The 25,886-nt window shown below is 34.2% G+C and overlaps 1 protein-coding gene across 1 annotated transcript; it reads left to right on the forward strand.

Annotated features, from left to right (window-relative positions):
- Positions 1-8,591: 8,591 nt before the first annotated feature.
- On the forward strand, positions 8,592-25,444 carry LOC128226014 (stimulated by retinoic acid gene 6 protein-like). Its single transcript, XM_052935914.1, has 17 exons — positions 8,592-8,836; positions 10,842-10,927; positions 13,328-13,455; positions 17,727-17,847; positions 18,566-18,656; positions 19,114-19,212; positions 19,305-19,381; positions 19,620-19,704; positions 20,238-20,340; positions 20,516-20,591; positions 20,885-20,966; positions 21,940-21,988; positions 22,724-22,841; positions 23,060-23,164; positions 23,639-23,802; positions 24,056-24,202; positions 24,865-25,444. The coding sequence occupies exons 1-17, from the start codon at positions 8,720-8,722 to the stop codon at positions 25,164-25,166; spliced, it is 1,950 nt and encodes a 649-aa protein (XP_052791874.1). The 5' UTR covers positions 8,592-8,719; the 3' UTR covers positions 25,167-25,444.
- The last annotated feature ends 442 nt before the right edge of the window (positions 25,445-25,886 follow it).

Below are 25,886 nucleotides of genomic sequence, written 5' to 3' on the forward strand. Positions count from 1 at the left end.
ACTTGAATACAAGCCTCATCCAGTACCAAGTTTATTCTCATGAATTATAAAAAAAGAATTGTTGACAAAGCATCTTTTTGGTGGCAGCCTGGTAATTCAATGTGACTGACAACTTAGTTTACTCTATAAGTGCTATGTTAGAGCTGGTATAACAAACCCAGTTAATTAAGGTTACAAATGAAAATGTTTGCCTTTTCAGGTCAAACAATGATTTTTAACGATATCTGCTTCTACTGGACAGTGATGTTCTTCACACTGATGAAATGCGAGATTGAAAAGAATGCTTTGGCATTGTTTGTCCGAAATGTGCAACACGCAGGGAAACAAAACCTATCAAGACCAGAGGTGCTAACAAAACAATAAAAGAGTGAAAAAATGACAGTTTATATCACCACAAAGAGATGTTTTGAAGTCTTAATAGAGACAATGAAAACTGGTGTGTTCATTATATGTAAAAATTAATTTTAGTCATAGCAGTGACATTGTTAAAATTTATGTATAAAATGTCTTATTTGTTTTTGTTGTACTATTGACATTTTGTTATGTTTGGAAGCTGTTTTCTAGTTCTTGAAATGACATTATCTAGTAATGTTTTAAATGCCTTAATGTGGATCTAGTTTTAATAGAGACATTATTTTGTCATGGTTGAAAGCCTTAATGTGTTCTAGTTTTAATGTCTTGTTTGAAAGCTGTAATATGTTCTAGTTTTAATAGAGACTTGTGTATGGAAAGCTGTAATATGATGATCATCTATGTGTAATAAATTTGTTTGGTTCTTGTAGTAGTACTTGTGCTTGAAGCTCTGAATTTCTAAGTGTATCTTAATATGTGACACAAGTACAAGTGTAAAGAAATAGCGTAATTATTTTTTATTTTTATCAAAGCCATCATCATGCCTCATCAAAATGGAACCATATACTGTGAAATCATTAATGTTCGTGGGGCATTAATGTTCGTGGTTTTCGTGGGTTAGGTGATCCACGAATTCAAGATCCCACGAAATATAAACCCTTTATTCACTTTTTCAATTGCCTTGTTACGTACATACTCTAGTATATTATTTACAGAGGTCGCATTATAGTGTGTTAAAACCTGTCTCACTGTATAACTTACGATCATTATTCTGTTAATATATTATAACTGCCTTTAACAAATAATGAACCAAATCAATTAAATGTGTTTTCTGCAGCAAATGACAGTTATAAGCACGTATGCTGTTAATGAAAATCTCCAAGTTTACAAGATGTGCTTGATGAGTGTCAGTACTCGATTTTTTTATTTAATGAAATAATTAATCGATTACTAGTACATTGAAGGTTACTAAGCACCGAACGTGACAATATACGCACCTTTTCGGTGTTTTCACAGTTTGCAAAATTCTTAATTAGCATTAAATGGCTTCCCCTATCTGTATTTATGATCAGGGTACATCTTCTTTTATTACCTTTATTCCCAATTAAATCGATAAGTGACATGGGCATATGCACTAATTGGCATGTCGTACCACATTAGCGAGTGTCATAAACCGAGTGACGTAGAAGACGGAAATCACGGGCCAGCGCGTAGATATTATGCAGACGATCTAGGACGATCGCATCTTTCATCAGCATTCAAACTGAGAGTTCTGACGTCCAGGACTGACGATCGAGATTTTTTCCGAAAACAAATAGACAAGTGGTGACATTTCCAATATTATGTTTCTCAACAACTATATTAAAAACAGCGTAAAGCGATTTTCTGACGTAACATAGCACTTTTTCCAACGAAAAAAATCATGCAACTGTCTGACCAGACAGAAATTACGGGGATCAAGAACAATAATGTGTTTAGATAGCATAAAAAATTACATTAAATTAATAATTAAAAGTAATGGAAATGTCAGACATTAGGATCACGCCCATTAACACTGTCCTGGAGTTCGAATATTAATCTGAAATATTTTTCACCATTATCTTATCTAGACAGACTTATTAATAAACCGGTCTGTAAATGTACATCAGTCGAAACAGAAAACAATTATTTTTAAAAAGATTATTAGTTTGGAAACGATCATTCTGGAAAATATGATCGGTTTTGTCCTAGTTTTTGATGTTTGATTGTAAATTGATTTTTAACAAAGTGCCTACAAACTTCGCCCACAAACTTCGGAGTTTCCGTTTGAGACTTGAGAGTTGTAATTGGAGCCCTATCACGTTGAACAAACCAAAGCCGGTCACGAAAAAAAGGTTTACTATTTTCAGCTCGACTATTCGAAGAACACTGAGGACTATGCTTCTCGCCGCCCCGGCGTCGGCGTTGGCGTCGGCGTCCAGTTAAAGTTTTAGGGCAAGATGACATATTCACTTATAACTACAATACTCTTAATTTCACTCACTACGTACTTCACAGAGTTGTTCATTACTATCACACAATTAGGTTACATAATTCCATATTATCCTAAATACAAATAATCACGACGGGAAATACACGTGACCAAATGGTGGGTTTCAGTGCAAGATGGCGTCACCAAAACGCTCGACTCAAGTCAAAAATCAAGTTAATACATATAATTATAATAGTTTCTTGGAAATAAAACATAGCCTATCATATGCCCACCTATCTAGTGTGTATTAGCATATCCATATTTTCCTTGAAACTGTAACCGTTTTCGAGAACACTTCTGCAATGTTTCCAACATGTACGAAATCCGACTGGTAGGTTACAGGCTCATTTATCATTTGGCTCGAATTTAGCGGAAAATGAGGTAATGGTTTGGAAAAACGCATAAAACACGTTTATTTTGTATAAATATAACATGTAGGGGCATTTGTGAACGAATATTTTTAAGATTTTAAAAGAGATTAGAACGAAAAGGATATGATAGGCTGCAGCTCCGATTTTTACAGAGATAGTTTGCAGTTCCATATATAGGTTGCCGTCTGGACTGCAAATTCTTTGACTTATTTTAAGTGTTCAAGTAAAATATATACGTTCACATAAAACTTAACTGATGTTTTGCTATACCATTGTCAATTTCCGCCATGATAATGAGCCTGATTTACTTAGAAACTTAGGTTAAAGTTTTAGGGCGCATTGTGTCCGGTTAAATATCTAGGACAAGATTGGAATTTCACTTATAACTTCGATACCCTTCATTCAATTGACTTCATACTTTGCACATTTGTTCAAGGCCATCAGAGAATTAGGTTACATAAGTGCATGTTATCCGTAATACAAATTATGGCCCTTGATCGACTTAGAAAGTTTGATTAAAGTTTTAGAGCATCTTCGGGTTTTAATTCAGATCTAAAATACCGTACATTCAATGGACTTCAAGTCGTTGTTGATGGCCATCACTCAAGAAGATTACATAACGCCATGTTATATTAAATACAAATTATGTCGCTTGGTCGCTTAGCTCATACAAATGGTCCAGTAGCTCGTATGTACAACTTTCTATACCGGTTTAATGCGTAGGTATCCACCGACCTCGGATTTACAGAAGGCATGCCGGCTTCATAGACGCCACTGGATCGTCCATGCGAACAATACCAATGTTACCTCAGTTTGAAACCATTAATATCAGCAGGGTTTGAACGAGCAAGTTCCAAAGCATTAAAAAATCCACCGCGGATTTGTTCTTGGTACAAATGACTCGTTAATCTGTAAAAATGGAATACTACCTATTCATGAGTTTTCTAAACAATATACAAGTATTTCACAGGTAAGGCCATAGATTAAGCAAAAGCATAGCACTCAAGGCTTGTGGCATACGTTTCACAATCCAAAAAACATTTATCGACTGAAAAGTGCATATCAGGTTTTTAAGTACCTTACATGCGATTTTGGGGGTCAGTTATCACGTTGAAAAATGACTACGTTTAGGGTCTTATTTTTTTATCGTAATTGGATCTAAGACTAATGTAGCCATTCGGATTACGTGATCTAAATTCACAACATATACAATCAATAAATTCAATGAAGTATGGCCATAGGACTGACTTCCACCCTTTAAAACTTTTCAACAAGGTTCTCGCAACGTAGGGTCATTAACTAAAAGTCAGTTTTCGCCGTAAAAAAAATATCCGTTATCCGTTAAAAAGGCCTCGGGAGTTAATATTTGACGGAGTTAAATGTAAAATGTAATTTTACCTGCTACTTTTAAACACGGTTACCGATAATTCAAAAACAAGGACATTATCTCGGAGGTCTTAAGTTCAAATATTGCAAAGGTCAGACTAAACACATTCGATATTAGGGGTCAATCAATGTCCGTTAACGTTTTCTCTTAGGAAAACTGAAATATATATTTTTTTAAATTACTATTTAAAACAAAAGGTTTGTGACTGATTGTTTGAACAGTTTATCTGTATCAGATACAGCACATTTGGCCATATTTGCTCCTGTAATAGCACTTCCAAAATTATGTTTTTGCTTTTCTGAGGTTGAGTCTTAAACTCAGACTCTTGACGTTAACAAACACGGACCCTTACGTTTATTGGTAGACACTGTACACCAACGATTTTAAAAATCGGACGATCATTGTATGTATACATGGTTATATGGACTCAAACTATAAAGAACAACGAACTGCGATAGGATGTCTTCTTGAAAAAGGGAACGAGCCAATTTTTATTTTTAATCGACTTCAAAGTATTTTAGGAATCGTGTCTGTGAGGTATTAGTCTAGTTCCCTGCTTACTGATATTCAATACAGTACCTCAGGCACAGGCCAATAATGGCGGCGCCCAGTGGACGCTATAAGGTTACCATTTATTTTACTTTTGTTGATCAAGTTAATATAACAACGGTATTTGAACACTGTTAATATGTAGAAAATAATGGCACACTCGATTTTTGGTGATCTCAGGTCTGGAAAGAAATATTTTGACTCAAGTAAAGTTTACGTAATTCGGAAGTTGTGTATTTTCGGATGTTTGTCAGTTGAAAATGAATGCCTTATTTGACTTCACCTTCTCTTATTAAGACTGATGGTTAAAATAGTAAATTCAAATAAATAATAAAACAAGTAAATAGAAGTATAACACTGTATTTATTGCATGATTTTGTTTTGTTGCTTAAAAAATAAATGGAGATGTTTCATGTTTTAGATTTTCCAAGTTTCCAGTGCTGATGTCGGAAGACGTTTGCTGCTCACCGACTTACATCAGGCCAAAAATAGCGGTGCCCTTTGACCACTATAAGGTTAACATTTATTTATTTTTGTTGATCACATTCATTAAACAACGTAATTTGAAGTTTTTATCTGTAGAAAATAATGGTACAATTGATTTCAGTGATTTCTTGACTAGACAGAAACTAGAGGCATAAACCTATAATTCTTGTTTTTAGGACAAGTAATAATTCCCCCAGCTAATGCTTTATATATCAGCCTGGGAATATTTTTGACTTTTTGGTTATTGATAAGGACCATAGGGGTATGGCATTACAACACACTCTGCCCCTGTGGTCAGTTTTTACTACGATTATTTCATTGACCGAGTTTGGGTTTAAATCCTGTCTTGAGTAATGCCAATATTAAACAGTTCAACATTCATTTGTGTATTGGTGGCAATGGCCGAGCGGTTGGCTTATCAGACGCCGATTCAGAGGGTCCAGAGTTCCATCTCCACCTGGAGTTTGTTGAAAATAGTTCTGGTTATAAACAGTAAATGGTTCTTTATTACATGCTCAAAGCAGATTTCAAAACTACACATACGTTCTTTGCTAAAATCCTAGTTTACCTAAAATTTGGACAGTTTTGACCATTCAAGCAATCCCAACTATCTGATTTGAGCAATTGCAATTATATTGTAAAGGATTGTATGAAATATTAAAACATGAGATATAGGAACAAAGTATTTGTTTATTTTGTGCATCATAAAATTCTTAAACACATTTCTTTTATAATTCTCAGAACAAGAGATCAATCTAGGGACCGAATCGCTGGAATAGGATAGTTGGGGTAGCTCGTCTGGCCAAACCCAAATACCAGGTAACTATTCTTAAAAGGCTCTACAGAGCTTACTGGTAATGCGGTTACACACGTCTAACCATCTTGACATACAGAAATCTGTATGTCATGCTACTGTATCTTTAATGAATTTCATTTAGATACAGAAGGTATCAACTGTCTAGCGTTGTAATGCACCATTCATTGATTTCTGAGCACAACTGGAGACTAGATACCACAGGATGATTTAGTTTACTTTTTTGTTTTATTTTCAGGATTATTAAAATAGTTCTGCTATTTTTAATAAATTTAACCTCCTTATAAACCGGATCTTTAAAAAATTGAAAGCATTACAAATAAAAATTATTCTTGTTTCTCAATTTCTAAACCAGTTTGGTCTTGGCGGAAATATTGTCACTCGAGGTTTCATTGGCAACAGAAAACTTTTATGTCACACCAACCCGCTCAGCAATTCGTATCATGATTTTAATTTTAGATCTCGAGATAAGTATCAGTAGAGGTACTTATGAGAAAAACTATGTTTCAACAGTTCAGATTGTCATGGGGATGAATTGACATTAAATATGTTTAAAATTTGAAGCTAATTTCGTTTCAGTTTACTTGTGTCAAGTTCTGAGAGCTCAGTCAGTGAGGCTATGACCATTCCGATCTAGGATAAAATGTTAGAGGGCCTTCACATCGCATCCAGAAGAACCAAGGGGCTACTGATGTGGCCGAGCAGGCACAAAGACACAGATTCAATCTATTTATCTTACAAAGTAAAAATTGTTATAAATTACAAGCCTTAATCCTTGTTTAGTCTTGTTGATTGGTAAAGGTAGTTATATCGTCAGTCATCCTTAGGTCTCCGTGGCCTAGTGGTTAAGCGTCCGCCTACAGAGCGAGAGGTTGTTGGTTTATGTGTTCATGGTTAACTTACTCTTCCTTTGACCTAAAGATCTCAAATAAGGTGTCATCTAGTATCCATGACCAATCTCCCTATCTAGTGTGAGGACCAACTTAGGCTTGAGCATTTCTAGTTTCAGCGTCACAAGCATTGGTCTACTGACAGAATGACCAGCATATGCAAAGTAATGCACATCCGCTTGTTCAAACTGGGGCAGACATATCAAAATGCTGATGCTGTCACTGTCACAAAATATGCCCATCCTAATTTTATGACATCAGGTTTGGTGATAAGTGGTTGTACGTTAAGCAAAATTAAGAGAGCGTATACTGTGAAGAAATTTCTTGCCAATTCAAGGGTCATATCTCTAGAGTGATACAGTAAATGAATATGGATGGTTTATAAACTTGTCCAAGATATAATGGCAAAACACATTTTGACCCAACTTGTAGATAGTTGGACATCCATTTTACACTTGATGTAGCTTGAAAGTTTAAACATGTTTGGCGAGCTTTATATGTCAATATGTCTCATCTATGGAAGCGGAATTCGCAAAATCGGGATGATTCGGCATGACTTCGCGATGATCTGAAACCCTTCCGAGTCCTTCCTTAACACTTTTGAAAAAACTTCGGCATTACACACCCAGAAAGAAAACTCTAATGACAAATGGAAATAAACTGACACACTTGTAAATAAGAATGTTTAAATCAGGTGATGTAAGTCGTTGAGCAGCAAACTTCTTCCAACATCAGAACTGGGAAATCTGAAACACAAAACATTTATTTTTTATGCAACAAAACAAATTTTGCAATAAATACAGTCTTATATTTATATCTACTTGTTCCATTATTCATTTAAATTTCCCATTTTTACCATTAGTCTTAATAAGAGAACGTGAAGTCATATAAAGCATTCATTTCCAATTCACAAACATCCGAAAATACACAACTTCCGAATTACCTAAACTTCACTTGAGTCAAAATATTTCTTGCCAGACATGAGATCACCAAAAATCAAGTGTACCATTATTTTCTACATATTAACAGTGTTCAAATGCCGTTTTTATATTAACGTGATCAACAAAAGTAAAATTAATGGTAACCTTATATTGTCCACTGGGCGCCGCCATTATTGGCCTTTGCCTGACCCGATAACGAAAGTATTAGGGGAAGGTACTCCAGACTAGTGAGGTATCACGTTTAATTCCTGGGTAGAGAGAGGGGGACATTTTTTCATCACAATGAGACTGAAATCAAGGTGCAGTCCAAGAAGTGGATGGTTACAGACCCCTCAAAGAACTTCTTCAAGACCGACAAGAGGACAACTATAATAAGTCTCTCTACAGATGCTTGCTGGAAACAAAAAAGTCAGTAGTGGGGCATTCTTTGAGGCTGTAATTCTGAATTTTTGTCAAAGGCCTTCATCGTTGCTGACTGGGGGAATCATAAAACATGAAAATATTATGTTCAACATCAAGGCCAGCAGGATTGTCCGCAAATTTACTTTGCTGAAGTTCGATAATTGAAAAAGGTACTCATTCGAAAGTTGTATAATTATTGTAATTGTTATCTCACTGACGGGAGCCTTGACATTGCATTGAATAGAGAAGTACCTGATTTTCAGTGGTTTATAAAATATCTCAGTTGACGGATGTTACCACTTGTGGAAAGGTGCACAACTGTGTTTGTGATAACTCATTTATGATAGTAGGAAGATTTGATATCAGTATTTATCTTGCATTATCTGTAAACTACGGGATTTAATGTTTAGGCCGTATGATGTGCTTAATTAAGGAAAATATTTATTACAAAACATGTGGGGTTCAGTACTTTAGTAAACATTTCTAAAACTACTCGTTACATCCGACTAAGTAAAAAATGTCTCTCAAAAATCTGACAAATTCAACTTTAAACGAAACGCAAACAGTAGACTGTGGATCAGAAGGATTGGAATACTTAACTAGTTTATTAGTATTTCTTTCTGTCATTCCATCTGTGAGTATATTGATTAAATTATATATATATATATAAGAACTTGTTTCAAATTGTTTTTAGGGTTTGTCATGTTTCTCATAAAAAACGTTAACTTTCCATTATAGACACAAAGATAAAAAGGAAAAAGTCTACATAATTAATCTTAGCAAATTTAAATTTATAGTCTGTATATCATTGCTAAATCCACCTGCCATGCACTAAATGGTACTACAGCAGTTATTATTATTTAGCTAAGTCTTTCTCAATTTTTGATCTGTACTATGTTTGAATTTCTAAGCTGTACTTGAAAACTGTTGGAACATTTTATATTTGGTCTGTATTACATGCGTAATTGTTATAACATGTATTTACCTCTCTTGTATAATGTACGTGAAGTTAGCGGCATAGCTGCCTAGCGGCGTGAAATTAGCGGCCTAGCGGCGTGAAATTAGCGGCCTAGCGGCGTGAAATTAGCAGCCTAGCGGCGTGAAGTTATAAACTTTTTTGAAAAAAAGTTGAAAAACGCTTCAGAGTGATAATTTGGGCATAAAAACAGTAAATATATCATTTTTTAAAAGAAAATGGAAGCACACATGCTTTGAAATAGCTGACTGCTTAATCGATTATTTGAAAAAAATGTTGATAATTGCTTCAGAGTGATAATTTGTGCATACATGTATACATGCTTTGAAATAGGATACCATTTAAGGCCGCTAGGTCGCTAGGCCGCCAGACCGCTAACTTCGCGCCGCTAGGCCTCTGAACTGTTGTTCGTTTTTTTTTGAAAATTGTTTATCATTGCTTCAGATTGATAATTTGTGCATTAAAACAGTTCGTATATCATTGTTTTAAAATAAAACGTATAGAAAAATGCTCTAAATAGAAAACATTTTTAGGCCGCTATGTAACTCTATGAATAAACAACTTCGATATATCATTGTTTCAAAAAAAAAAGCATTAACAATTGCTTTAAAATACAGAAAAAAAATAGGCCGCCAGGCCGCTAGGCCGCTAGGCCGCCAACTTGCTAGGCCGCCAGGCCGCTAGGCCGCCAGTCCGCTAGGCCGCTTACTTTACGACACTTGTTAAAACAATGTTGTTGTTTAAAAAAGAAGATATTCGGAGTGCAAACTGCTGATTGGTTTTGAACTTGTCAACCTCTCTACAAAGTGTGCATGCATCATGAAGTTTTTAAATACAAACTATACATAAAGAGTGGCGAAAATAAATCCTACAAATTCGGCATATGTTATTTACTTGAAATCCTAATATAATACAAAAACCAAATATTTTTTCCCGCATATATATTTCATAAGAATATCTACTTCAATTACATATCGCAAATGAATTTTCCCTATCAGCGGTAGGTTATCCCCGGATATCAGTAACCAGACCTTGTTTAATTCGGTGTAAACGGTATACCCTTCTTCAGGTAATATACGTGATCAAAGTTGCCAAAGGGTAAATCCAGATTAAAACGGGGTATTATATTTTTGTTAAGTAAATCAAACATGATACTATCTAGGTGATACAATTAAAGTAAAAATTAAACCCATTGATGTACGACTAATTTTATGCTTTGAAATTTGAATAATATACAAAAATTATATCGTTCTCTTCCGGCTAGACACGTTGATGTCTAACATTTCATTTGCACATTTGCAGCATATCAGTAAACTTGAGATGCCTTTATCGTAAGAACAATGGTAAATGGTTAAAATTTATTAACGTTAGAAGGCAGAAAGATAAATTTAATCTAGTATTTCAAATGACGAATTGTTAGACTTCGCCTGGTGTCAAAACCATTTCTTCAACTGATTACGCAAGTTTTAAGCAAGTTTTAGGCGGATAAAAAACGTCTTATCTCAAATTATTCGAAAAACCTGTATGCTGTATTTGGAGTTATTCGTCGTAATAAAACCGCCACTGCTTTTTTTATATTCCTACTTTTATACATGTTACGTTCTTCGATAGACATGTCGTCAGGAATGTATACTATATATAACAGAATATGTATTGTCTACAGGTCATTATATTAAGTGTGCTGTCTCTACTAGAGAAGAGAACCTCTTGTTTGACCAACGTGTGTTACAGTCGTCCTGGAGTCGCAAGGTAACTGCTTGGACCACTCAGTCATTCCCCTACTTGTACACAGTGTGCATACCACGTAAAACAACGTCATTCATAAGCATACACTTGATGCTTATTTCGAACATTTCAAACCGGACTATATCCACTTGCACCATTTTTTCACCGAATTTTGAAATGCGACAAAAAATAATCCCAACTAAACAAAACAGACACAATCCTTACACGGTCATCCCGAACTTGGTTTTGTAACGTCATTTTTCTGTGTATGGTGATATCCGTATCATGATATAAGATATATGTTATCAGTGAGAGTATCGTGCGATCGTGTGTTTTTTTCGCATATTTTATTCATTGGTAAGTGTTCGAATAACTGATCATGTTAGAAAAAACTGAGTTTGAAATTCCTAGTAAAACATTGTATCAGAACATGTCGTATTTACAAAAATGCATTGTGGTAAAAGTTATATAGATCTGGTATTCAGAGTATAACTTTATTACTATTACTATTACTATTACTTTTTAATAGTATGCAGAAATGATTTTTACGGATATGCATTCAGTATGACTAATGTTATTGTCATTTATTATTTTTTGAAGAGGACATAAATATTCTAAGTAAACCCCTGGCCCCAATTTCTTGAAACTTCTTAAGCTTAACAGGCTTAAGTAGCTTATTTCAATTAGCCTAAATACATACTTAAACTGAAGTTTGATGAATGAAAAATGGTTAATTGTGATTATAATAAAGATTATTCTTATCGAAAGTATAAAAACTCTTGAAGAAGTTAATATTATTGAACAGTTTTGCTACTTCGAAAACTTTACAACTTATCGCAATTATCATTTTTGAAACTCTTATAGATTTATGTGTATAAAGGAAATAATTATGAACATTATAACATTTATGCATTTCGATTGCTATAGCAAAATTTAAGTGTTTTGTGCGTATCCTCACGGAATTCAGCGAGTTATAAGTATCCCTTCTGTATCAAATAGGCTTTTCGTTCATTTCATATTTGCCCTTATGGCACGTTAATTAATATACTAGGAAAACTGTTAATGTAAAAACAAAAGACCTTATTTTCTTTTGCCAAAGAAAAACAAACGTAAAACAGTATTATTAGTTGTCAGCTCAATGAAACTTGATACGTATTATGTGCTCACCAATTTTGTTATTAATCGTCAAATATTCTTAAATATATTTCCGGTTTAAAAACGTTTGGAAAGCTTATGCTTTCTCATTGTTAATACATTGTTTAATACGCGAGACTTAAACAGAACTTAGTGAAAACAATTGGAAAAACTTCGCCATGTGATTTAAGAGAAGTCTAATCTGTGTCTGTACCATGCTTTAAATATATATTTGTAAAAATGATGATGTTTGATTATTCTATGAGTTCTATCCTTCTCAATGCGACGGTATCATTTAAATATATAAATTCGCTTAATACGTTTATCATTCTGAGACGACAGCAATATGTTGCACTGACACTCGTTATTCTTACAAGTAAAGACTCATTACCTGAATTATTGTTTCGTTATTTGATTTTGGAATCATATAAGGTGGTCATATTAAAAAGTAATTTAATGTACTCTTTATTTCAATTTGAATGAATATAAATATATTGTTGATGATTTTAGTTTGAGAAACATATCGTAAAGTACCCCTCCATAGATACTTATTTTGTTGAATTTATAGATTATGTTTAAGTAACGTGTCGTATTTAATAATCTAAATGTAACACGTACAAATGTTCAGAAAAAAAGAATATATCAAAAGTTGTTGACTTTCAGAGTGTATTAAGTTAGTTTCCAATGCCTCAATATGTGAATCTGATATTCATTGTCATTTTTACTTGAATATTTTTAGATAAAGTGGAAATCCTTTGATAAAATAAACATAATCCGATAGATTAAAATAAGTGCAATCTTCACATAGTGGTCATACCACGTGTGACACCACACGCGGATAACGCATGAAGTAAAAAAAAGCGGCCCGATTCGAAAAAGAAAAAAAAACCTGTTAGTTTATGTTATTTTCCTATCAAAGTTTACTTCACACAAACAACGTAGTATTGCAGGGACAAGCACAGGTGCCAACATTTACATTCATCTTGTTTACTGTCCCAATGATCAAAGCATACCTGACAATCAATGAAAACACACAAGGCGATAGACTACATACATAAAACTGTGACCTAGTCGCACTAAAACAGAAACAAAATATTTTCGTTTTGTCAATGATATTTGATAACAATAAAGCCTTATCCCAAAAATGGTCGGTCTTATGTAGCTTCTTTATATTCAAGTTTCGATCATATATAATTTTATGAAATTGATATAAATAATACCCATATCAAAAAGGATTGGATTGTAATTCTGTATGTGAACACAACTATGAAATTGCAAATTATTTTACAGACCACTTCGATTTTTGGACGAGCGGAGAAATAAATGGGGTATTGTTTTCGGATTTGGATCACTGACATCAATAGTTCTACAATATATCATGGTACCTCTCGGTAACCCACAATCTGCATGGGAGAAAGGTAAGTTCGAATCTTTTAAAACAGTAATTAACGTTTAAGAGGAGTTGCAAGACTCGAAATGCTATTGTAGCTATCCGAACAAGAAAGGTTGCAGTTGGCAATAAATGTAGTTTGCTTGCATAAATCACTACCTTAACCCCCACGTACCCTTGTTTACACATTTGCCTTTTTAAAACCAAACTGCGAGCAAGGAATACTAAAAGGGTTGTTAAGTAATTACTGCCGTCATCATTTTGACGAGGTGATTATTAAAATCATGTAACCTCGTTCGAGATATTATAAAGTATGTTTTAATTTCAAAATATGTTGATTTTTCGATACGAACTATTTAATATTTAAAGTAACAAAACGAAACAGTAAGACAATAAGATTAAACGTAAACGCTGAAATTCAGAGGTAGCAGTGATCTCTGCTTTATATGTTTAATTATATATGTTATATAGTTATTCATTTCCATCTATCGGACAGAGTTTTACCTAGTTTGTTTAAAACAATACAAACATTATGTACACAATGCATTGCTGAATGGAAGTGGCTTATTTGGTTGACGTTTAGCAAAATGAAAATAGTCGATGAAGCAGCATTTTGAAAAACGCTGTGTTTCAATTGAGTTTATCTATTTCAAAAAAATCGGCCGGAGAGCATAACAGTCGCAAATTACATGGAACATGAAATCAGTAGTGCTTTCATTGCATAAATTACACAAATAATCTTTGTAAAATTGTCCATATATTGAAACATATTTGGCGCTTAGTGCGTGAATCCGTTCCTTGTTTCTGTATATATTGAAAATGGAGAGATGGCAATTTGCAAGAACTTTCGAAAGTCAGTGTTGTTTTCGATGCGTGACATTCAATTTTCTTCGCGAAATTTAAAAACCGCCGTTTTAATGATACGTTTCCAAAAAAAATTGTTAGGGTGTATACCACTGATGACAGTTTTTCAGAAAGTCCGTAAGTTTATACTTAACAAATAGTTCACAAACATCAGGTATGAAGCCTATTTGGCTTTGATGCCTTTAGTGATGCATAAATTAAGGCGGAACTAAAATAGTTTCGATTTCATTGTGCACAATTTCTGGAAAAGAAGTAACTTTCGTATGTCAATATAATTCAGTGCCATAAAATACTGTTGGAAACGAGGTTTTCTTGAAGATTGATGTAATAGTTAGGGATTCAATTCTCCAACATTTTCTACGACGCTTAAAACAGATAAAGGACAGTATCGTCCTTTGCGTAAGCGGTTCTGAATGCCAACATATGTACATTCAATTGATTATGCTGTCATAGAATTTTACAGATGTTGGGTTCATTGGACCTTTGCTAAACACGATACATTTACATTTGTCCTTGTTATATTTGTAGACCCATTTAATTGCGTAGGAGTGCGTGATTTTTAGCTGTGCTTCCAAATCTTTGTTTGATGGGCATAGTAACGACAGATCGTCCACTAGGATAGGGTGCCCACATTTCAAGGGACCGACAGTTTGGCCATTTGTTTTAGTTTTCAAGTTTATCTAGTAGATCATTGAGAAAGATTACATAAATCCACTTTAATCCGCTTTGGCCTAATATGGAAGCAATATAAGAGTACACCGTTTACAACTCCTACAGCTCCTTGCAGATGCATGTATGTATTTATCATCAATTTAATACATTTGCCACCTTTAACAAGTCATTGCAACTTAATATAGAGGACACCGTGATAAACGATACCAACAGCGAAAAAGAAATGTCGCGTATACTCATGATCCATGTTCGAGGGTGTCATAAATGGCCTCCTGTAGGTTAAACGATGTAGTAATCGAGCATGAATATCTGGTACGTTTTACTAATGATTTGGAAAAGGCTTTTCGTGTATGTTGCACCACTCCGTTAGATGATTGTGAGTTAGTTTTTCAAACAGTTTGTACACAACCGGAAGTAGCACCACGTGTCTATAACCTTTAGGATACGTTATAACCTTTCCTTCTTTATGGATGGGTATAATGATCCCAATTTCGCATTCATTTGGTATGTAGGCGGTTTAGAGCTTCACATTGAACAAAAACGTTTTGTTGATTCCCAGCTGCTCACCACTGCATCGTATGTGTGCATTTGCATTAAAGTCGATCCCGGCGGCTTTTCTGAGTTTCATGCTTTTTAATTGCACCATGATTTTTTTTATCTCACTTGAAAAAACTTACAAGATAAACATTTTCATCTAGCTTTCTTTTTTTTGTTGGAGTGAGAACATTTGCACTTATAGCCTGATTTCATGAGCTGATGCGAGCATATTCGATTTCTGTCACAGAGTTGTCCTTCGATTTACACTTTTTTTCTCACCAGATTCAGAAAAGTCTTATATTACATTCAGGTTTATTATCCAGATAGCATTTAGAAGAGGTATTGCACAAATTAATTGCATTCATTAATAAAACTTCGTTTAGAATGTGTGTACTGTGTAAATTCAACAAACGTGGGTCCCCTTGGCAATCATTCACCTGTGCCTTGCAGTTTTTGTACTTAATAAGCGCGTTTTACTTTGTTCTTCTAGTATGGTTTACGATGTGTATTATTGAAAAGCATTTGCATAAGTGTTCTTCATTTTAATATATAATTATGCAAACATAATATCGTCATTGCATTTTCTCCAATCGATGAGCGGAAATTTTGGAGTACTTATTACACGCAGGGGTTTGATACATTTGCTTAATATAGGTAGATGGTCTGAGACAAGACATTCATCGAGATCCAGAGTTAGGATCCTAACAAACTCTGTTTTTCTAGCCTTGCCTTCACAGAGTACCACCGTCGGCAATACATACGTTTCGGCCAGATGCCCTCCGCCTCTTTACTTCACATTTTAACTGATACACAGTGAATTTGGCTGCTAGGCGTCCACGATTTGTGTCAATAAGTTCAACTGCTACCGGTTCAATTTTCTTCGAATGTATCAGAAACTCGCGTAAGCCTGCCCTGTTTGAGCGTCTCGAGACTCCCCCAATGCAATAGCGCTGGGTCATTTTGGACAGTACACATTCATACAGCCACTCGATTTCACAATTATTTGCATGAGAATAATCCGCGTTTTCATCTGCATCGCAGAATCTTAATGGCCCGTCGTCTTTCGTTTGTTGTTTATGCTGTTGATGCGGTAAGTTTTGATATTGTTGTTGGTGAGATTCCTTGTCGCGACCGTGTCATTTCCTTTTGGTAACGTGCACATCGATTCCGTGCGAAGCGTTCATATGTTCTACTTACTGTACTTCATTTGGATATTATGTCACGGCTGCACTGCTGGCGTTGCTACACCACTACCATCATGTGAATTTTCTTCATTAGTCGTTCGCCTGATCGCTTAAAAAGAGAATGATCAGTTTCAAGTTTGGATTTTGCAGGTTGTGTTTTGAGTCTAGTAGTAGTCTTTGAGCTTTCAGAAGTAACAGCTGTGTTTGTTGCTGTTTCCATGACATTCGGTTGCCCGGGAGGCTTAGAGGTGTTCGTACTTCTGATCAATGTGTCATCAGGTTTGGCGCAATTTTATTTCGAGAATAGAGCTTCTGCACACGTCATAGACGGAGCCCGAAGATATTACTTTATTTGTTTTCATTTCACGTAGGTCTGTGATCGGCTTTTGTTGATCGCTCATGGCGACCTTTTTGCCCGTAAGCGGTTGTCCTGCGATATACAATGTGCTATTGATTGTTGACACAATTTAATGCTTCGGTCCATATCTTCAATTTACATTAATTTTTGTTCGTTTCTTTCTGACATACTCCACATCCCGCTGAAGTAGTTGTTTCGATGATTTCAATATTGCAATTTCTTGCTGTATAGTAGTCTGATTTTCAACTGTGACATACATGTAACATTTGTTTAGTCGATATTATTTTTTTCTGATTTGATAACGGAGCGTTTTCTTCAAATATATCACTTATTTAGGGCTTGCTGGCAAATTATTGATGTATACATGTTCATGAATCGCATTATGTTGTACACTGGAAGAATGCAAGCTTTTACAATATGCCTGAAGATATATATTAACATGTACTTGTTGAATTAAGTATTTATTACAAATGGTATATTGCAACTCATTTTAATAGTAGCAAGTACAACGATGTGTGGATATTTATTCCTTATTATTTATATAGTAAACGTTAAACTTTACATTAATAAGTCTGTCGTCTAGTGTTTTTTTTGGCCTTGGTTCTTGTGCCTTGAAAAATGATTTGGGTTAATGAGTTTGATTCCATCTCATTTATATAACTAAAGACAATATTATTTTTTTAGTTCTATGGTCTTACTTAAGCACCATAGTCCTCTCTCTGGCGATGTACCCTGTGTTTGCTTGTCTGACGACACCACACCGTTTAGCCGGTGGTATCTTGGGGTTACTGTATTCCCTTTTATGGTAAGAACATTTATTTAGTGTAAATGCATATCTTTAAGCTCATTTCTGCCGAAAGTCTATAACTAATTAAGTCACGCTCAAGTCCGTTTCCTCGGTAGGACCAATACTGATGTCTCTTACGAGACGCCATGTGGAAGTTTCCCAGGTGTGAATTGAACCCACAACCTCAAGACGCGGACACCTAAACCTCTAGAACATTTTTACTCTAATATTCATTTGATACAGTATGTATTGTTTTTACTGTTTTTTTTATGAATTAAAGTGATTATGTAAGTATCATTTGTTTTTGTTTTCTGTTAAGTTCTCATGTGCTCAAAATGTTGATACTGTTGGAGTATGTTAGTTTTGTATTTACCTTTGTAACGATTAGTAAGTGCCTGTGGCAATCAGTGAACATATATACAGATGTAATATACGACGGTCACTACGAAATCTCACACAATACAACTATATAAATTACGTACACTACTGAGATCATTAACGCAAGTATCTTACGACAGGTTTTTCGTTTTTGATGTTTATGAGTAGTTTCACTGTATAATTTGAGGCCATTCTTATTTAATTTTGCAAGTTGAATGTTAAGGTTTGTGAAACTCATTTCATGTTTAACTGTCCTTTGTATAACCAAAAGGTTTTACTGCTTGTAAACAAGTCATGTTTAGTTCATTAAAACACATTAATATCTTAATACAATTACGTGATATATGTTTTTTATTAGGCTCGCGATGCAAATTTTTTGCACATTCGTTCGGTGGTCTGTAGACGTATGCCTTACGCAGAACAGCGCCGTCAAGCATTTTGAATACCTGGTAATCCAGTAAAGTATCTTTTTTTAGTTAAACCTGTTCCTAAGTGAATCAAATACTTTAAGGCATTTTACATTATGCTTAAAATAATATTGATTATTGAATAATTGCATTTATTATTATAGAAATTTATTGAAATAATAATAATTACATATCCTTTCAGGATTCTTAAAAGTTTTTAACTAATTATTTGATTATTTAATTAAACGTTCCGAAAATAAGAAAATATTATTATGGCTAAATACACTGCCTACGAGTTTGATTAAATCTATCTACTAATCTATATAAAATCAAGATATGTTAATTTAAAAGACATACCTTATCGCAACATATTTTGGCTTAACCTGTTTGCCTTAATGTTTCTGTCGTTATTGCAGTGTTGTCTTATAATAATATGTATTTTTTGGGCGAAAGTAATGTTTCGTGTGTTTGAAGGTCTAACAATGTATGTTTTAAACAGATACCCTTCGAAGAAATACCAACTTTGGTGTTTAGCGTACTGGTCGTTCTGAAATTCTGTTGGAAACTTGTTCAAACATTGAAAACGAGGAGTTCAAAGGTAACTCTTATTGGCAATTTGTGGAATGGCTCGTTTCGAGTTTGTGTTTGACGTAAAAGATAAAAAAAAAAAAGTGTTTTGTTTACTTGTAGGTCGAAACGATGTGTACAAAAAAACAGAGGGACTATGTGAAACATTTGATAGCCAAGATATCAGAAAATAATGCAAGGTAGAAGCAGCCCACTATGCAATCTAAATTACTAGTCCCAAAGTTATCTTAAGTCCGGTTTGCAAATGTAGTAATCATTGGATAAATAAATATTTTGGCTTAGTTTGACTAGACCAAAGAATGAACCATCTTTATACAATTAGTTGCAGTTATACACATTATTTCCTAAATGCACCAAGTTTGATATGAAAATTGTTCGTTTACTGTTTACAAAGTTGATAATTATTTTCATATCAAGTATACAACAGACCATCTCTGATGCATTTGATCTTTCTATGCCAATACTTATTGGAGTTGTATCTGCAGCTGTCGTTACATATCAGGTACGTGATACACACACTAGTAATAATATCACATTAGTAGTGGCAGTATTAGACCAGTGGATCAATATTCAATTGATGACCGTTAATAACAGAGAGTCTATTTTCATCACAACATAGGATATGAGATGTATTTGTAAGTGTGTTGTCTAAATGTATTTATCTATTCACTGAATGTGATAATCCCTTATAACTGCTTATTTGAGACAAACTGCATGTGCTGATCATAATCCGTTATTTGGAAAGGAAGCGAACTGTAATAAGTTGTATGTCTGTCAAGTGTCTGTTAGGCCTGGTGCCTTGTGCCTGTCTTCGTTAACACTTTAGCTTCATCCTTTTTTCCTGTAGTGTACATTGAATATTTCATTCACACACACACGCACGCACGCATGAACGCACACACACACACAAACAAACACACACACACACACACACACACACACACACACACACACACACACAGATATAACATAGTATATATGTATTGCTATGTATTGCTATATGCATTATAAATATTGCTATATGCGAAAAACTAGGTGGTGGTTGAAGCTTTCGGTTTGACGTACAGATTTCTTCAGGAATGGAGTGATCAATCGGATTTTGAACAGCTTATTAAATATATTTTCGGCAAGTACTTGTGTACCATTCAATTTCAATTTCGATAGAGTTCGCACAAAGAAATGAATAATACAAGACATTGATATAATATGCATTTTCATAAAATTATTTAGTCTGCCTTTAATTTAATGGCGTTTCGTCAATCTAAATCTATTTCAAGTAAACGTTACCTTTACCCTGTTTTATATATTCCTAGGCGCGAGCTCGTGCGCTGTCTTGGTTGTGATCGTTATAGCTATAAGCAACAGCTATTATCTCATCAAAAGCTACAGGTACGATTTATCGCTTATAATTTAACCCTTTTTTGAGTGTTTTGGAGTACAAATAAACTTCTTTATTAACATGCAACTAACAAATGTTATGCCCCCTTTTGAACAAGGGGCATATATATTTGCACATGTCGGTAATTAAAAAATGCAGTTTAAGTAGTTTTGGTCAGTATATCGATATTGCCACGATCATTGTATATTCATTTTTCCTATAAAATACCTTCACGACGTACTCATGCAATGTTACTATTAAAGCGGTACTCAGCGGGCATTTCCATCTGTTTCAAATAAACTAGGCGTCACATCAAGATGTTACACTCTGGTGACAGAAGTTTCTTGCCGAAGTCTTTCCGTAACTGTTCACCGGCTAAATACCAGGTAATGAAGTAACCATTGAGTCAAGAGACAAAATTTAAAATTGTACGTTTATGCATTACAAAATAGTGTGTGTAGTAACATATATAAACATATTTGATCATGTTAATTTATTCACCACTGACCATTGTTGGCTGGAGTTTACATTGGCTTAAACCGTTTTAATTTCAATATAATATTTTTAATTTCAAGATGTACAGAATTTGAGCATGTTCAGGTTTAACGGTGGCATATGCTCAAAACAAAATAATCACGACAAATTAGAATAAGAAGCTTTGAAACCTAGACTATACATCGCTTCTTATACTTGTTTAAAGGCTGTAATGCTGTTTGTTTATTTTTGTTGTTTTTTATATTGGTTGGTTTTAATACGGTGAATAAGTTAAACGTATGGTGAAATCAATGGTAGAATGCGTTTAAGAAAGACAAAATGGAAGAAAAGGAAAGAAACGGGAGGAAACACAGGGCGGGAGGGACATGGTATAATCAGGATTGACTTAGTGTATGCAAAGCAAATCTGAAACGTCAAGTTTGACGAAATAAGAGCTGAACGTGGTTGAAAATCGTTTTGTTTGTCTAGTATCGGGCTTCTGCTGGTTCAAAGGGTAGTACTTACAGAGAAAAAGTCTAATAGCCGAAATCAGGCCGTATAGATGATATCTTTGAGCATGATATAGTGGACAAGGGAAGCATAATCCACATTGTGTCTCATCATAAGCTTAAAAGGGTATATTGATTACCTAGTTTCATAAGTCTCCATGCTTTCATGTATATCTCGGTAAATGTATGTTGTGGTCTCAACCGTCCATAGATTACGTGTCTAAGACTCTATAATATGCATTAAGAAGGTCACACAAAAACGTAATTTCGTATATGCGGTGCAAAATATTCTTAAGGCGCACTGTCATGTGACAGTATTATATATTTAAATGCTCTGCAGTCCCATATTTTGTATAAATCTTATTTCATTTTGCAGCACAGTTCCACGCGCTTTGTTGGGTATTTTATGATTGGTGCTTTTTATAGTAAGTCATTTTTCAAAAGTTTAGATAGTAAGACGCCGGCCATTTGCATTTGTTCATGGATGGAGACGTTATTCAGATCATTACAATAAATTTGTTTTAATTGTTTCGAGAATATTAACGGTTGTTTTTGTTCCAAATATATTTTCATGCTACGAATAATTATGCTTTTTTTTATCAAATATTGCTTTGGTGTCTATTTGTTATTATCAACAGCTTAATAACGAGTATTGGTCCCTTATATATAAAGGAAATGACATATATAATGAGATATAGTAGCACATATGAAATGAGCGAAGAAGGGTATTTGGAAACGCAGGTAACAAACATAAAGACGATATTTGAAACGCAGATAACATATAATGTATATTAGTCTCAATACAAAACTTCAAAGATATAAGCATGCACAGTTGTTCTGGCGCCATTGACATCATGCTTCAACTTTATCTTTTATTTTTAAAATGAGCTACTTGTGGAGACCTCAGCATTCGGCAACTTAGCTTGTTTAAACCATTTATAAACGCTTGCTTTATGATTTTCACACATTTAGAATCGACATTTGCTTGCAAAATATAGTTATACAATTACAGACAGTTAATGATTATCTGTTGTTGCTTTTTTGCCTTTGAAATAAATACAAGACTTTTCATAGCGGTCAGATACGTGTGTAAAACAATTTTCTAAATAGAAACATAAAGATAAATGTTCAAATTACAATAGTTGTTTTATTTTTTTCAGATACATTGATCAATTACATTATACTTAGCGTTGCTTTATTCTGCACGATAGCTATTTTGGACTTAGCACGACAAGAACATTTATTCATGGAGCTGCTTTCTCGATGTGATGTATTAGTGTGAGTAGTTAACTAGTTTACTATATATACACTCGTACGATATTCTGTTCAATAACACAAGAGAGACAACCGTGACAAGCCCATCTGCGTGGCATTTACTGTGGTCTAATACAAAATATGCAATGAAATTTAAATCTCGTGAACTGATCTGTTTTAAGAGCAGAGAACGTTGTGTTTACTTTATATATGCAAAGAAAATTATTTTCGTTCTGTTTTAGCTACCCTGTAATTGCGATCGTCATCATCCAGATTCAAATAGTTTTGGTTAAGAAGCTTTTTGTGAGTACTGAGGATGGAGCTGAAGGATATTTGATTAACAACAGGTATGTACACTGGTTCCATGGTATGCATAACAAAAGATATCGTGCAATACTAAAACTTCATTGTGTTTAACATTGCTTTTTACGGGAGTACCAATTATTGATTGCGAAACATGAAATATATATATGAAATCGAATAGATTTTTTCTAAATGGTATATAAACGCACACTTGTGACTTTTCGTTAAAATGATCATTTTGTTCCTTTTTTGTAGACAGGTAATAAAATATTGAAATACATTTCTTTGAGTTTCAAAAAGTTCTGACAATGTGTATATCACAAGAGTCCTGTTCAATCAGTTATTTCAATAATGGGGACCTACTGCCTTCCTCGCCCGGAATATAGGATGGGAATTAGGAGTAAAGATATTCGACGATCAACGTGTCTCATAAATCCAGCGGAATGTTTCTTAATTGAGAGAGGTGACACTGTTATAAGCAAACTCTTTACTTACTCTACATTACGTTCTACTGGTAGGAAAGCATTCGATGTGGTGTCGTTCTTTATGCTATTCCTTAACGCAGGAATTGGAGTATTTGCTTACTTTAAACGGATTGCTACCGGCGCAGGTCTTGGTCTTTTCCTGCTCGGGAGAATGGACACATGTTTATTAATGTCTGGGTTTGAATCGTTTGATATATGTAAGTATGAATGCTTAAATTTAACTGTACATATTGATTTCAACAAACGTATCACGCCAAATTATTTTGACAAGTGTTTGTATGAAACACTAGAGTTCGCATGTATATTCGTCTATTGTTTTTTGTATAATAAACCGGTATTGCCCTCTCTAGGTTAACACTGAGAAAGTATTCCTGTAATTATAACAATATCATAAACATATATGTCTTGATTTAAACACTTTTGGTCTTACTTTTAATCATACTGTTATAGGTTATGGTGCTTATATCGGAATGATTGTGGTAGATGCTACAAACAATAACCCCGCCATGAGAGTGTTCTGTGACCTAATTTACGAAACAATTCAGAACAAAAAGTTGGAGAATCCAGCTTTCCAACTGAGTAGCGGTAGATCCAAATGTATGGTTATGTATTTATGTTCTAATAGAATATACAAGGATATGCCCAGTAGCAAAAGGCCTACATTGACTTTTTTATATTTTAGTCTAGGAATTTGCCATGAAAAAATGGATTCAAACATGTCTGTGCCAAAAAAAATACATGAAGAACAAATTCGACCAAAATACTCACAAACTATTTCATCTTCTATTGAGATTACTCCTAACACAATTTGTTTTCTTTTAATAATAATAACAATATAACAATTTGTATGGAACCAATTGACAACATGTGTAATTAAACATCCCAATAGTAGAATGTTTAATTACTGAGCATTCTGCTGTATATTCTATTGCCTGAGTATTATATATAAGAATACGAGTATAAACCGTATTTTTGGCTGTGAGCATAGGGGAATCTTGACCGCATTTTTTCTGTTTTAAATTGCCAGCCATTCAAAAATAAATTTAATCAATCGAGCTTCGTTTTTATTAAAGCCGGGGCAAATTTGCTGTAGAAATAATAAGGTCAATACATTTAGTCATGTTCGGATGTTGTATAGCGGTATGACTAAATTACGAAAATAGGCTAATTTCGCGAAAGTTGATTTTGTTTCTTATTTCCTTTCTAGTTTTAAATTGTGGTGACACAATTGAATTATATGTGTTTTTTTGTGTTTTTAGATCCCAATAGGATAAGAACAAAATGGCTTCTGGCATTTACGCTTGCAAGGAATAAAAGCCTTTTGAAATTTCGGAAAGAGAAAGTCATTGACAGTAACCATCAGCTTGGGGTTAATCTTAGTATCCAAAACAACGAAATGACAGAAACGCAAAGTATAGGGAAGATTGCTCGATTCACTGGATTCTGCAAACAGATCAGCTTGCCAGAACATACAGTGACCTACATGGCTCTTGTCGTTGTCGGTTTCAGTGGTCTTATAATTTATACCGGAGGTCCAATTTTGATAAAGCGACTCTTTTAAGTTCGTCCGAAGACTGGCTTATATCTAACTTTAAATACTTGAAACAAACAATTTGCAAGCATAAAAACATAATTATACAAATAATTGACAAATGTACGACTTAAAACAAATAAAAACACAATACAGCATGTAAACATGTTACACGTATTTGTCCATTGTACGCAATAAAAAAAATCTTAAACATAATTTCCGTTTGACAAGATGCTTTATGACAGATGTCAAAATGCAATATTTCTATACATAATTATTCTACTTCGCTTTTTGAAGTATTGTTTGTTTCTGTGGTGTATAAGAAATAAGTGTTTGTATGGTGCATTTTTGCACTTCTTAACTTTTCCTTCCTGTTCACGATAGGACATTTTCGGGTTTACATCATTTTATTTCTATTTTTTTCACTTTAAAAATCTGTGATAGAGCGATTTTTTTCTTAAATCATCTATATTTAAGAACATTCTTATATAATACAACACACGCACAAAGTATTATTCATCTGATGTCTCTTGTATAAATGCATAGTTTAAAGAATGTTTGGCATAATAATCCCCTGCTGTGTATCTCCTGCTATTTGCACTGGTATCACAGTAGGGGCCAATTTCCTGTGTTCGTTTATTGGCGCAGGGCCAATTAGAGTCCATTTCTATAACAAAACATCCAAAACAGCACAGTAGGATATTCAGATCGAAGATCTGATAAGACAATTAGGCAATTAGATTAAGATCA

Source organism: Mya arenaria, chromosome 3 (assembly GCF_026914265.1).
Source record: "Mya arenaria isolate MELC-2E11 chromosome 3, ASM2691426v1".
Classification (NCBI taxonomy): domain Eukaryota; kingdom Metazoa; phylum Mollusca; class Bivalvia; order Myida; family Myidae; genus Mya; species Mya arenaria.